The sequence below is a fragment of the Camellia sinensis genome, chromosome 5 (assembly GCF_055761805.1).
Source record: "Camellia sinensis isolate YWXY chromosome 5, ASM5576180v1, whole genome shotgun sequence".
NCBI classification, from domain to species: Eukaryota; Viridiplantae; Streptophyta; class Magnoliopsida; order Ericales; family Theaceae; genus Camellia; species Camellia sinensis.
This window is the reverse complement of record NC_138965.1, coordinates 212,572,706-212,587,150: the sequence shown is the minus strand read 5'-3', so window position 1 is coordinate 212,587,150 and position 14,445 is coordinate 212,572,706. Positions and strand designations below refer to the sequence as shown.

Here is a 14,445-nt window from a genome sequence, read left to right as displayed (position 1 = left end):
AAAATGGTACTTAAGACATTTTATGAACACCTCAATAGCTAAAATATCAATTTTTCGTTAATTTTACTTGACAAAAATAGGAGAATAGTTTAAATTGAAAACAAATTAAAAGATTATTATTTAAATTGACAAAATTAAAAATTTAAGATTTATGTTGTTAAAAGAGTGCCACTTTGTTTCTCTTTTTTTTTTTGGGTGGAAATTTCCCCTAAAAATTACTTTAATTTATCAGAAAAAAAATTCTAATAATCATTGGCAACAACAACTTAATTACTTACTAGTAAGGTTAGATAGTTTTTGGGGCAATCATTAATCGATCTACTAAACCAAAAGGGGCAGTTTTATCAACCAAAAAAAATTGGGGATTTTACCAATTTGAAAGTTTCTCAAACTTCTACAAGTCATGTTGTATTTTTAACAGCAGAAGGCTCCGTTTGGGATACCACTTTGGGCTAAAATAACCATATAAGACAAAATTGACTATTTTAGCCGAATAGGACAAAATGTTATATCTAACCCATAATCATTTCATTTTTCTTTCACAAAAGTCAAAAAAGCTAAAAAATCTATCCCAAACGAGACTTTTTAATTCCAGACTAAAATAGCCACAAAGCCACCCACCCACCCACCCACATCCCAAACAATTCAATTACCCACTCAAGCTCAATAGTTCAAATGCATAATAATGAGAAGCTTAAAGATATTACATAGACAAAATGTAGTGATTTGCAAATTTCAAGGGTTTCTCTTTTATATATAAATGGCAAGTTACACTACTAATCCCTATAGTTTAGGCAAAATATCATTTTAATCTGCAAAGTTTCAATTTAACTAATTTGATTCCTATATTATTAATTTTGTTATAATGTGATCTATTCGTCACTTACCATTATAATTTGGAACGGAAAAAGACTACTTGCAAAACTAAAGGGACCAAAATAAAATTCAAAATAGAGACCATTAATTCTGCAAGTGATTTTTTTCCATTCAAAATGTTAACAATGAATAACAAAGAAACCACATTGCAACAAAATTGCAAGTATAAAGGTCAAATTATTCAAATTGAAATTACAGGCACTAAAGTGACATTTTGCCTAAACTATAGAGACTAATTGCGTAATTTACCCAATTAAGTATCTATATATTCTAGAGAAAAAAAAAAAAAAAAAAAACACAGTGCTGCAGCCTGCAGATAATGAAATGTATATATATAGGGCAAAATATACGACTTCGTCAAATGCTGTTGGGTTGCTGCTGTGGCTCACAGGCAAACACTAGATTCGATATCATGCAATTAAAATTTTGGTCACACTAGATTCTTCTACAAGAGATGGAGATTCAAAAATAAAAATAAAAAGCAATATTAAAGATGCTTTGGAATCACAGTCAAAGGAACTTCAGAGAAGATACCTCTTAACATGTTGACCCCACCTTCCGATTCTATAAACACCCACTTCTGTTCAGCAGAAGAAAAAAAACACAAGGAATTAGAAATGGAAGATACTAAGCTTGACAATCAGCAAGACAAAAATGGAGAGCAAGCAGAACCTATAAAAACACCAGGGCTATTCCAGGCAATTTTCAGGTACTCAGACGCCACGGATATGTTGTTTATGGCACTGGGAACGTTTGGTTGCTTAGCAGATGGATCATCCACTCCTCTTATCATGCTGGTCCTCAGTAAGATAATGAACAAATATGCCATTTCTAAGTCCTTCACTCTTCATGACATCAATCAGGTCAATCCCAATTCAAAATGCAAGTTCATAGTTTTCTTACATATTGATCTTTAATTTTCTTACTCACGTAATAGCCTTTCGCTATATTTGCATTTGTAGGATTCCATGACCTTAATCTATGTAGCCGTTGCAGTGGGCTTGGGCGCATTTCTGGGTGAGTACTAATTAGCATTCACCGCTTATCAATTTGAACTTGAATGCCTTCACTTGGCACACATTGTTCCAAACTTTGGTTGACACCACATGATGGCGCTACTCAGTCTTTACTCTGCCAAAACAACCGGGAACTTTTCAATGAATTCTTCGTGCAGGACACTAGCAAATCACTGTTCATCCTTAAATTTAAGATATAAAAAATAAAAATAAAAAAAAGTTCCTATTGCCATGACCAGGGGCGGAGGAAGGGAATGACATTGTATGAATAATTCTTAAAAAACACATCAAATATTAATTTTTCTTTCATTAACCTTCGCCCCTGGCTGTGACTTTGTCTGTGTGGCACAACAATAAGCTTCATTAATATGGAGGTGCTCTCATGACAAAAAAAAAAAAAAAAAAAAAAAAAAAAAAAAGGAGATGTTATTTAGTTTTCTCTTGTTTGCCTTGTATCACTTGACTTTGTCCTAGGCAACTCCCACTTCTTGTACCATATGGGAAATGCAAAAAAATAAGCAAATATCAACACTGTTAATTTTGAATTAAGGACACACACACACAAGAACAAATTGTTTGATACAAAAAATAAAAATCAACATAGTATAGCTAAATAATAAATAAATATAAAAAAAGTAGAAAGTTGTATGATACAAAAATAAATAAATAAAAATACGCACACACAACAACAAATTGTATAGCTAAAAACCTCATCATATCATACAGGAAATGCAAGAAATAATATCAACATTGTTAATTTTGAATTAAGGACAAGCTTGTTTTCACCATCTTCTGCTCTAACGTTTTTTCATTGTTGAATTTTTTTGGGGTGTGTGGATGTGTGTGTGTGTGTGGCTATAGCTGTTTTTAAGCTTTTAAATTGGCCAAAGAAGTACAAGTTGGTTGGAATGAAATCACACTTCAAGTTGGTCACTTTGCAGGTCACTGTTTAATGTGGTTGATTTGGTTGGAGCGAAATAGGCTTATTTTTCAGGGTGTCTTGTTCGGTTCCGTGGTTGGAACGATGGCTGCTCACTATTCTTTATAGTTGGGTAATGTTTACGGTAGATCTGGATGTGTTGGCAATTTCGTAGATGATTTGACTAGTTAGACATTGGGCTGTTATAGGCTTGCTTCTTGTATTCTTTGCATTGTTTTGATTCTTTTCTAATAAAGTTTGTTTATTTATCCCCCCCAAAAAAAAAATCACGCAAACGACTACGGTAAATATCAATAGAAGTCTAGGCATAGATACTTACCTTTATAGTTGGCCATGGATTATATCATTCATATTTCAATAGTTGACTGATCATACCAGAAATCTACCTGATTATAATAGGTTTCTTCTACTAATTATTTTTTTTTTATCCTAACAGAAGGATTCTGTTGGGCTCGCACAGCCGAGCGGCAAACTTCTTGCCTGCGCAGGAAATATCTATGGGCTGTGTTAAGGCAGGATGCTGGTTTCGTTGACATTCAGCAAGGAAGTTTGACAACATATCAAGTAGTATCAAGTATTTCAGCCAATGCTCTTACCATTCAAGCAGTTCTCAGTGAGAAGGTCTTTATCTGCTCTTGCCACACTATAACTTTCACCTTTCTTTCGTTAAGATTTTAAAGTAGTAATTTTGTCGATGTAGATTCCAAATTTCCTTATGAACATAGCAGTTTTCATCAGTTCTCAAGTGGTAGCTTTATACCTCTGTTGGAAACTAGCAGTTGTTGCCATTCCAGCTCTATCTCTATTGATCGTACCAGGAATAGTATATGGAAAAAGGCTAGCAGAGCTTAGCAAAAAAATACAAGAAGCTTATGGAGTTGCTGGTGGAATAGCAGAGCAAGCATTTTCATCGATCAGGACCGTTTATTCTTATGTGGGCGAGAATCGAACAAGCAAAAAATTTTCAGATGCACTAGAAAGAAGTCGGGATCTTGGTATCAGACAGGGGCTGGTGAAGGGGTTTGCCATTGGAAGTGCTGGAATTGCTTTTGTTGTCATGGCTTTCCAGGCCTGGTATGGAAGCATCTTGGTCACTAAGAAGGGAGCAAAGGGTGGGGATGTTTTTGCAGCAGCGGTATGCATCGTCACTGGAGGACTGTAAGTTTAGATGCTAACATTATACTTCCTATCATGGTTTTACATAAAAGTATCAAGATATGTACCAATATTTGGTGATACGGTGATATATTGGTCAATATTAGACAATACCGGCTAATATATCAATGAATAATTGTTTTGGACGTCCAAAATTCCCATACATAACGGGCAATATGTTATGTAATGGCCGATATTTAAAACCTTGCTTCCTATATATGACAACTATGTTAGATGAACTTGAGTACGGATATCGGGTGCGGGCACATATCCAGAGGGCAAACCCATCAAACCTCAAATTTTAAATTTGCTGAGACTTGGCAAAAAAAGATTATATTTTTATATTTTTAATCTATTATGTAAGATAAAATGGTGGTATATGTAATAAGCAGAGTAAAAAATGTATTTTACTCATTTTATAGTAATTATACAGCAATAAATGCATATAATGATAGTGTTGAATACAAATATATAAGAAATGTTCGATAAAAAGTATCAAACACATATCTCACACATTTATCCAAGTGTCAAGTGTCTAACACCAGTATTTGATTTATGTTGAAGAGTCAATGTAACATAGAAGATGGATCATGGATCACAAATAGAAACATTTTGCATAGATAATTGACTACTGAATTTACTTTCTTTTGTAGTGCCCTTGGGAGTTCCATGGTCAATATGAAGTATTTTGCAGAGGCAGCCACATATGCATCTACGATATCAGAAATGATCGAGCGAGTTCCAGCTATAGACTCTGAAGATCAAAGGGACAAAACAATTATAGATGTTAGAGGTGACTTGGAGTTCAAAGATATCGATTTTGCATATCCTTCAAGACCCACACACATGGTACTGAAAAATTTCGACTTCAGAGTGATGGCCAGTCAAACTGTAGGATTGGTAGGCAGCAGTGGATCAGGCAAATCCACAATAATCTCTTTAGTGGAGCGGTTCTATGATCGCCTTAAAGGAGAGATCTTATTGGACGGAATTAACATAAAAACACTAGAACTGAAAAGCTTACGGTCTCAGATAGGTCTTGTTAGCCAAGAACCTATACTCTTCGCAACTTCCATAAAAGAGAATATACTTTTTGGAAGGGAAAGTGCTTCAATGGAACAGGTCACTAATGCAGCTAAAGCTGCCAATGCACATGACTTCATCAGTCAATTACCTGACAGTTATGACACACAAGTAAGTTCCAGACACTTCAATCATTTCTATCACCGCATGTATGTTTTGATCTTTAAGAATGATTCAGTTGTTATGATGTGTTTGTTGCAACCAACACCACCACATACCATAATAAATAAGAAATTAAGACCTCGTTTGGGAATAGACTATTTTCGTAATTTTTTGACATTTTACGAAAAGATATGCAGAAAATAGATAGAGTGATGTGATGCTGGAAATTTGTGTTAATGTATATAATATGATAGTGGTGTTGGTGGTAGATAGTGGCATGTATAGAATATGATAGTGGTGTTGGTGGTAGATAGTGGCATGCATAGAATATGATAGTGGTGTTGGTGATAGATAGTGGCATGTATAGAATATGATAGTGGTGTTGGTGGTAGATAGTGGCATGTATATAATATGATAGTGGTAGATAGTGGTAATATATAATATGTAAGTGGCATATAATGGGATATAATGATGTTTGTAATATCTCCTATATAAGGAGTGTCATTTGGTCTTGTAAGATAAGAAGTTTTGAATATAACAGAAATATATTCCTTCTTCCTCATATTTTCGGAGTTTTTCTTCCTCATATTTTCTAAGTTGGTATCAGAGCAACAAAAAACACAGCAGCCCTAAAACCGTCATAGCCATGTCGGAAGTCACGTCTGAAACCACTTCAACCCCTGCCGCTGCCATTCCGGTGAAAACGTCCAACTCTCACTCTGTCCAAATCACCACCATCCACCTAAATGGTGATAATTTTCTCCGCTGGTCACAATCTGTCCGGATGTATATCCGTGGGCAAGGAAAGATCGGTTACATCACTGGTGACAAGAAGGCTCCTGCTGTTAATGATCCGCTGTTCGACAATTGGGACGCTGAAAACTCCATGGTTATGACATGGTTGGTCAATTCTATGGAGGAGGATATAAGCTCTAATTACATGTGCTATACTACTGCACAAGAATTGTGGGATAATGTTAGTCAGATGTATTCTGACCTAGGAAATCAATCTCAAGTTTTCGAATTAACTTTGAAGTTGGGAGAGATTCGTCAAGGAGATGATTCCGTCACCAAATATTTCAATTCATTGAAAAGGTTGTGGCAGGATCTTGATATCTTCAACACATACGAATGGAAATCGGTTGACGACTGCAACCACCACAAGAAAACTGTGGAAGACAGCCGTATTTACAAGTTTCTTGCCGGCCTCAACATCGAGTTCGATGAAGTGCGAGGAAGAATTATTGGCAGACCTCCTCTCCCATCCATTGGCGAAGTATTTGCCGAAGTCAGAAGGGAAGAGAGCCGAAGGAGCGTCATGCTTAAGAAAAAAGGTACTGGTGAATCAATTGAAATTTCTGCTTTAATTAGCGATGCTGCGGCCAACAAGGCTGCAAATTACCAGCGCAGGTTTGATGATAAGCCACGGGTCTGGTGTGATTTTTGCAACAAGCCTCGCCATACACGCGAAACGTGTTGGAAGATCCATGGCAAACCTGTCAACTGGAAAAGCAGCAAACAAGGAGAGAAGAATCGTGGCTTTCCTACCGCTAATGAAGCCGATTCAGGTCCCTTCAACAAAGAGCAGATTGATCAACTCTTAAAGCTGATAAAATCCAACTCCTCAGCCGGTACTCCTAGTGTTTTGTTGGCACAAACAGGTAGAAATCCTAAAGCCTTCTCTTGCCTAAACTTCTCTCCGTGGATCATAGATTCCGGTGCCTCCGATCACATGACTAGTTTTTCCCATTTATTTAGTACCTATTTCCCTTGTTCTGGTCATGACAAAATCAGAATAGCCGATGGTAGTTTTTCACCTATTGCAGGAAAAGGATTTATTAAACTAACTGAGAAAATTAATCTCAATGCTGTTCTTCACGTCCCCAACTTAGCCTGTAACCTTTTGTCTGTCAGTAAACTATCTAAGGATTCTAATTGTCGTGTTACATTTTTTGAATCCCATTGTGAATTTCAGGACCAGAACTCGGGGATGATGATTGGGCGTGCTAGAATGCTTGAAGGTCTTTACTACTTTGATGAAGTGCCTGTTAGTAATAAAAAAGCTCAGAGCTTTAATAGTACTAGTTCAATCTCTGTTCGAGAAAAAATAATGCTATGGCACTATAGGCTAGGACATCCTAGTTTTCTTTATCTGAAACATTTATTTCCAGAATTATTTAAAGGGATTGATTGTTCTTCTTTTCATTGTGAAAGTTGCATTTTTGCAAAATTTCATCGCTCTACTTATTTGCCAAAACCTTACCAGGCTTCCAAACCTTTTTATTTGATTCATAGTGATGTTTGGGGCCCTTCTAAAATCACTACTCTTTCTGGTAAAAGATGGTTTGTTACATTTATTGATGACCATACCCGCTTATGTTGGATTTATTTGATGAATAAAAAATCTGACGTGAAAAATTTATTCACAAATTTTTACAATATGATTGAAAACCAATTTCAAACCAAAATTGGTATTTTACATTCTGATAATGGAACAGAATATTTCAATGAGCAGTTGGGTGAGTTTTTGGAAAAAAATGGGATTTTTCATCAATCTACATGTCGGGATACCCCTCAACAAAATGGCATTGCAGAACGAAAAAATAAACATCTCCTTGAAGTAGCACGTGCTATAATGTTTTACATGCATGTTCCTAAATATCTATGGGGTGAAGCAATTTTAACAGCCTCTTATTTGATAAACAGGATGCCTACAAAGGTGTTAACATACAAAACACCTTTTGATTGTCTCAAAACTTTTTTTCCTGACACGAGGTTGTTTTCTGATTTACCCGCCAAAGTTTTTGGATGTACTGCCTATGTTCATGTTCCCAGTCAATTTCGTTCAAAACTTGACCCCCGTGCTATAAAATGTGTTTTTTTGGGTTATTCCTCAAACAAAAAGGGATATAAGTGTTTCGATCCTCAAACCAAGAAATTTCAAGTGAGTATGGATGTGTCATTTGTGGAAACAAAATCCTATTTCCCCAACACTTCTCTTCAGGGGGAGACAAGTGGAGTAGAAGATCGTTTTTGGGATATTTCTATCCCGCTCCCCAATGTCATTTATCCTACACAAAAACCACATCTGTCTGATAATGATCACTTAGGAGAACCAAGTTCTATGGTGCCTAGTCAAGAAGATTCTTGTTTAGGGGGAGAAGTACTACAAAATGATCTAAATCCTGAGCTTCAGGTTTATACTAGGAAGCGATTTCATCTGAGGAATAATGACCCGAATGTCCATCCTAATGACCCGAATGTCCACCCGAGTTCTGGCATCGAAATTTTAGGTAATCCTATTCCTTCTATTTCCGACCTTGATGTTCCTATAGCAATTAGGAAAGGTGTCCGAAATTGCATTAAACATCCTATTGCAAATTACCTCTCCTATCAAAGACTGTCTAAAAACCATAGAGCTTTCACATCTAGGATTTCACACTTGTTTGTTCCAAGGAATATACAGGAAGCATTGGATGATCCGAATTGGAAATTAGCAGTTATGGAGGAGATGAATGCTTTAAGGAGAAGTGGTACTTGGGAGATAGTTGATCTACCCAAAGACAAGAAAACAGTTGGGTGTAAATGGGTGTTTACGATAAAATGTAACGCAGATGGAAGCGTTGAGAGATACAAGGCGAGACTGGTGGCTAAAGGCTTCACTCAAACTTATGGGATCGACTATCAGGAGACGTTTGCTCCTGTTGTTAAAATAAATTCCATCAGAGTACTGTTATCTCTTGCAGTAAATTCAGATTGGCCTCTACATCAACTTGACATTAAAAATGCATTTCTCAATGGTGATCTTGAAGAGGAGGTGTTCATGAGCCTACCGCCGGGATTTGAGCAGAGACTTGGAAGTGACAGAGTATGCAGATTGAACAAGTCATTATACGGACTCAAACAATCACCAAGAGCGTGGTTTGAACGCTTTGGGAAGGCAGTTATCAGTTGTGGCTTCTCGCAGAGTCAAGCAGATCACACAATATTTTATAAACATTCAAAAAACAGTAAAATTGCAATTTTGATTGTTTATGTTGATGACATCATTTTAACTGGTAATGATGAAGCAGAGTTAGCAGCCCTCAAAGAGAAACTCGCAAAAGAATTTCACATTAAGGATCTGGGAGCCCTCAAGTATTTCCTCGGAATGGAATTTGCAAGATCCAAGGAAGGTATATTCGTTAATCAGAGAAAATATGTTCTTGATCTCCTTGGAGAAACAGGTATGCTTGGTTGTAAGATGGTGGAGACTCCGATCGAGCCTAACTTGAAGTTACAAGCTGCTAAGGCTGAAGAAGTCAAAGAGAGGGAACAATATCAGCGACTTGTAGGAAAATTGATTTACTTGTCTCATACGCGGCCTGATATTGCCTTTGCAGTCAGCATGGTAAGTCAGTTCATGCACTCACCAGGGGCAGAGCACTTTGAGGCCGTTTATAAGATCTTAAGATATTTGAAAGGAACTCCAGGGAGAGGCTTACTGTTCAAGAAACATGGACATCTTCAAGTTGAAGTATACACAGATGCAGACTGGGCAGGAAGTGTTACAGATAGGAGATCAACATCCGGATACTGCTCCTTTGTAGGTGGGAACCTAGTTACATGGCGGAGTAAAAAACAGAATGTGGTAGCTAGAAGTAGTGCAGAAGCAGAGTTCAGAGCTGTTGCCCATGGAATCTGTGAAGTAATGTGGATTAAAAGAATTCTTGAAGAATTAAAACTTTCTCACCCGACACCTATGAAGGTCTATTGTGACAACAAAGCAGCTATATCTATAGCTCATAATCCAGTTCTACATGATCGCACAAAACATATAGAAGTGGATAAACATTTCATCAAGGAGAAAATCAATGCTGGCATAATCTGTATGACCTACCTTCCAACAGGTGAACAATTAGCTGATGTGCTAACGAAGGGACTACACAAGAAGCAATTTGATAAGCTGACTAGCAAGCTGGCTATGGAAGATATCTTCAAACCAGCTTGAGGGGGAGTGCTGGAAATTTGTGTTAATGTATATAATATGATAGTGGTGTTGGTGGTAGATAGTGGCATGTATAGAATATGATAGTGGTGTTGGTGGTAGATAGTGGCATGCATAGAATATGATAGTGGTGTTGGTGATAGATAGTGGCATGTATAGAATATGATAGTGGTGTTGGTGGTAGATAGTGGCATGTATATAATATGATAGTGGTAGATAGTGGTAATATATAATATGTAAGTGGCATATAATGGGTTATAATGATGTTTGTAATATCTCCTATATAAGGAGTGTCATTTGGTCTTGTAAGATAAGAAGTTTTGAATATAACAGAAATATATTCCTTCTTCCTCATATTTTCGGAGTTTTTCTTCCTCATATTTTCTAAGTTAATTTATAGTAACTTCTTAACTTTTTGACTTAAACAGAAGGTTGCCAAACGAGGCTTAAATCTAAAAAGCCCCCCCCCCCCCCCCCCCCCCCCCACCCCACACACACACACACACAAACACAAAGAGGAAAAAAGAAGAACAATGAAGAAAGAAGTATGTGTTCATTTAGCAATTTCCTCTTACATGGGTACCAGCTTATTCGCAAATGTGTTCAGTTTGTACTTCGAATGCCCTATCTGCCTGTAAATAAGTATTTTGACCACTATACTCTTTCCACTTCCTTTCATAACAATTTCTGATAATAGCACAATTTTAAAATGCATAACTATGTACCCAGTCTTTCCTTTGATATCAACGAATACATTTACATTTTTATATCGTTATAGGAAGAATGTCATACAGCACACAAACTTTGAAACTTTTAGTTGATAGGTGTAAAATCTCATAGAAACCAAGATCTTCAGTGGTTGTTCCTGAAGAAACATGAAAAATAATTAATGATTAGAAGATGGAAGTTTATGTACAATTTGTTTCGTATCATAGGTTGGGCAGTTTGGAATTCAGATGTCTGGAGGTCAGAAGCAAAGGATTGCCATTGCAAGGGCATTACTGAAGGACCCGAGAATCCTGCTGCTAGATGAAGCAACCAGTGCTTTAGACTCTCAGTCTGAGAAAAATGTGCAGGATGCTCTAGATCAAGCCTCAGTGGGACGAACAACCATAATAGTTGCACACCGGTTCACTACTCTCCATAAAGCCAACTTAATAGCAGTTGTTCAATCAGGACAGATAGTTGAGTGCGGTTCCCACATTCAACTTCTTCAAAATGAGCAGAGTCCATACTCAATAATGGTGCAGCTGCAACAAACTTCAGTAGAAGATAATGGACCTTCTGTGATACTGGACTCTAACGATGATCTCAGTTTCACACAAGAGGCTCAAGAAACAAATGAGGTTTCGGAATTCCAAAACAAATCATTTGATCAACATACTAGGGCCAACAAACATCAAGAAGATGATAACAGCACTCCATCTCTACGGCATCTAATACAAATGACAGCTCCTGTACGAAACCAGACTCTTCTGGGTTGTGCTGCTGCTCTTTTCTTTGGAATCATTCAGCCTATTCATTCTTTCTGCATGGGTGCTCTTCTGTCTGCCTACTTCATCAATGATCACAATGAGATTAAGAAGCAGACTAAAATATACAGTCTTGCCTTCTTAACCTTTGGTATCTTTATTTTCATCACCAGTGGGGTTCAACATTACAACTTCGGCTTCGTAGGAGAGCACTTAACCAAACAAGTCAGGGAGAAAATGGTATCAAAGATTATGACATTTGAGATTGAGTGGTTTGATCAAGAAGACAACACAAGTGGGGCTCTTTGCTCGAGACTAGCTACAGAGGCAAATATGGTGAGATCTCTTGTTTGTGATAGGCTGTCATTGTTAGCTCAGGTCCTGTCGGCAGCAATCGTAGCAGTTATTTTGGGGGTATCATTGACGTGGAGACTTGCACTCGTGATTATCAGTTTACAACCACTTATCATTGGGTCATTCTACACCAGAGGCGTCCTAATGAAGAGCATGTCAAAGAAAGTCTTAAAAGCTCAAAATAAGAGCAGTGACTTAGCAAGTGAAGCGATTGGGAATCACAAAACAATTGTAGCTTTCTCTGCCGAGGCGAAAATCATGAAAGTCTTCACAACTACACAAATAGGTGCCAAGAGAGAAAGCCTAAAGCAGTCCTGGTATGCTGGAATCGGTCTATTTGTGTCACAGTTCCTAACTGCAGCTATGGCTGGGCTAATATTCTGGTATGGAGGACGACTGTTATACCACGATAATATCACCTACAGGCACCTATTTCAGACATTTTTCATTTTGGTGACGACCGGGAGAGTCATAGCAGAGGCAGGGACCATGACTTCAGACCTCTCGAAGGGCACCGATGCGCTGAAATCAGTTTTCATGATCTTGAAAAGAAAGAGTAAGATGGAACCAGATGAAATGGATGGGGTTGAGCCTGAGAAGCTGAACGGAGACATAGAGTTCAAAGATGTATACTTTGCTTATCCATCAAGGCCCAAACAACTTATACTTACGGGATTAAGCCTCAAAGTTGAAGCTGGGAAAACAGTATCATTGGTTGGGCCGAGTGGCTCTGGCAAATCAACCATCATCGGACTGATTGAGAGATTTTATGACCCATTGAATGGATCAGTTATGATTGATGGACTTGACATTAAATCCTATAACCTGAGAGGTCTGAGATCTCAGATAGCATTGGTTAGTCAGGAACCCACTCTTTTTGCAGGTACAATCCTTGACAATATCAGCTATGGAAATGAGAATGCCACTGACGCTGAGATAATTGCAGCTGCAACACTTGCCAATGCCCATGAATTCATAAGGTGAGCACTAGAATAGTAGCCCATGTTCAGAATTCTGCATTTATGACTTGAATATCTAACGTGTAGTCCTAGTAAACAAAATAAATAAATAAAAGAGAAGAAGAAGAAGCAGAAAATTTGATGGTCTTCCCATTTTATTATTAACACTAATGCATTTGTCCCCTTCCGATGACAACAGTTGCATGAAGGATGGCTATGCAATGTTCTGTGGCGAAAGGGGAGTGCAGTTATCAGGAGGCCAGAAGCAAAGGATAGCTCTTGCTCGAGCCATATTGAAGAATCCTTCAATACTACTATTGGACGAGGCAACGAGTGCTTTAGACAGTAAATCTGAGAGCGTTGTACAAGAAGCAATGGAAAATTTGATGATTAGTAGGACCTGTGTAATCGTAGCTCATAGATTATCCACGATTCAAAAGTCAGACTCGATAGCAGTGATTGACAATGGGAAGATAGCAGAAGAAGGTCCTCACGATGTGCTTGTTGCCAAAAGAGAGAAAAGCATATACTACTCACTTGTCAGACTCCACCAAAATGACACATCGGGATAAGAACCATTCATGCATATGTTCGTCTGTGTCCGTATTTTTCCTTTCATAGCAGGGTGGATGAAAGTCAATTGTAACAAAGTAGGGAAAAGGTAGGCTTGTTCGGTTTGTCGAACTACTAGAGACCAATCAGGGGAGCTAATTGCTGCTTGGTCCTGCAAATTGTTCCCCATTGAGGTTTGATGTGCATAACTCACTAGAGAATGGTTGCAATAGGAAAAACTTTTCAAAGGGAGCTGCTAAGACGAACTCAGCTTGGACTAACTCCATTACTTATCACTAGAGGAGGCATCATACCCACATTTCTGATTTGAGGAACCCCAATGTCTACGGATGAAGTTCCACACAATCTCAATAGGTCAGTTTGGGTTAAGTTCATCTATATTACAAAGGGAACATTTCAGTTGGCGCCAGAACAAAAGTAAAGTTGTGTAACACCTTCTTATAGCATTAATGTCAAACATGCTCTTTATTCCCCCCACCCCAAAACAAAAAAAATAAAAAAAATGCATATGACTTGTGCCAGTTAATCTAAAAAAACCACATCCTTGAGATAACCTCTTCCTCGATTATGATAATGGAAGAAACTGCCAAACTAGTAGCACACACATTGCGTCTATTCAAAATCTAGCATTCACTACAAGAAAATGCACATTTGCCAACTAATTTTGGCGACTAAAACATTTTTAGTCGCCAAAAGTATAATTTTTGGCGACTAAAATTTAATTTGGTCGGCATTGGTTCAATATTTACCTACTAAACTTTTTTAGTCGATAAATATTTGCAATTGGCGACTAAATTTAAATTTAGTAGGCAAAAATTAAATTTTTCAGCGACTAAATAGGATATTAGTCGTTGTTAGTGTACAATTTAGCCTAAAAAAAAAAAATCTGTAATATTTCTTTTGCTCAACTAAAATAGTACTTAGTCGC

General features: G+C 37.5%; 1 protein-coding gene across 1 annotated transcript; it reads left to right on the top strand.

The window, feature by feature from the left end:
* Nucleotides 1–1,280: 1,280 nt before the first annotated feature.
* LOC114297410 (ABC transporter B family member 15) lies at nucleotides 1,281–14,402 on the top strand. Its single transcript, XM_028241832.2, has 7 exons — nucleotides 1,281–1,739; nucleotides 1,839–1,893; nucleotides 3,269–3,453; nucleotides 3,533–3,990; nucleotides 4,641–5,181; nucleotides 11,095–12,965; nucleotides 13,144–14,402. Exons 1-7 carry the CDS (start codon nucleotides 1,419–1,421, stop codon nucleotides 13,514–13,516), a joined length of 3,804 nt encoding a protein of 1,267 aa, XP_028097633.2. The 5' UTR covers nucleotides 1,281–1,418; the 3' UTR covers nucleotides 13,517–14,402.
* Nucleotides 14,403–14,445: the final 43 nt, after the last annotated feature.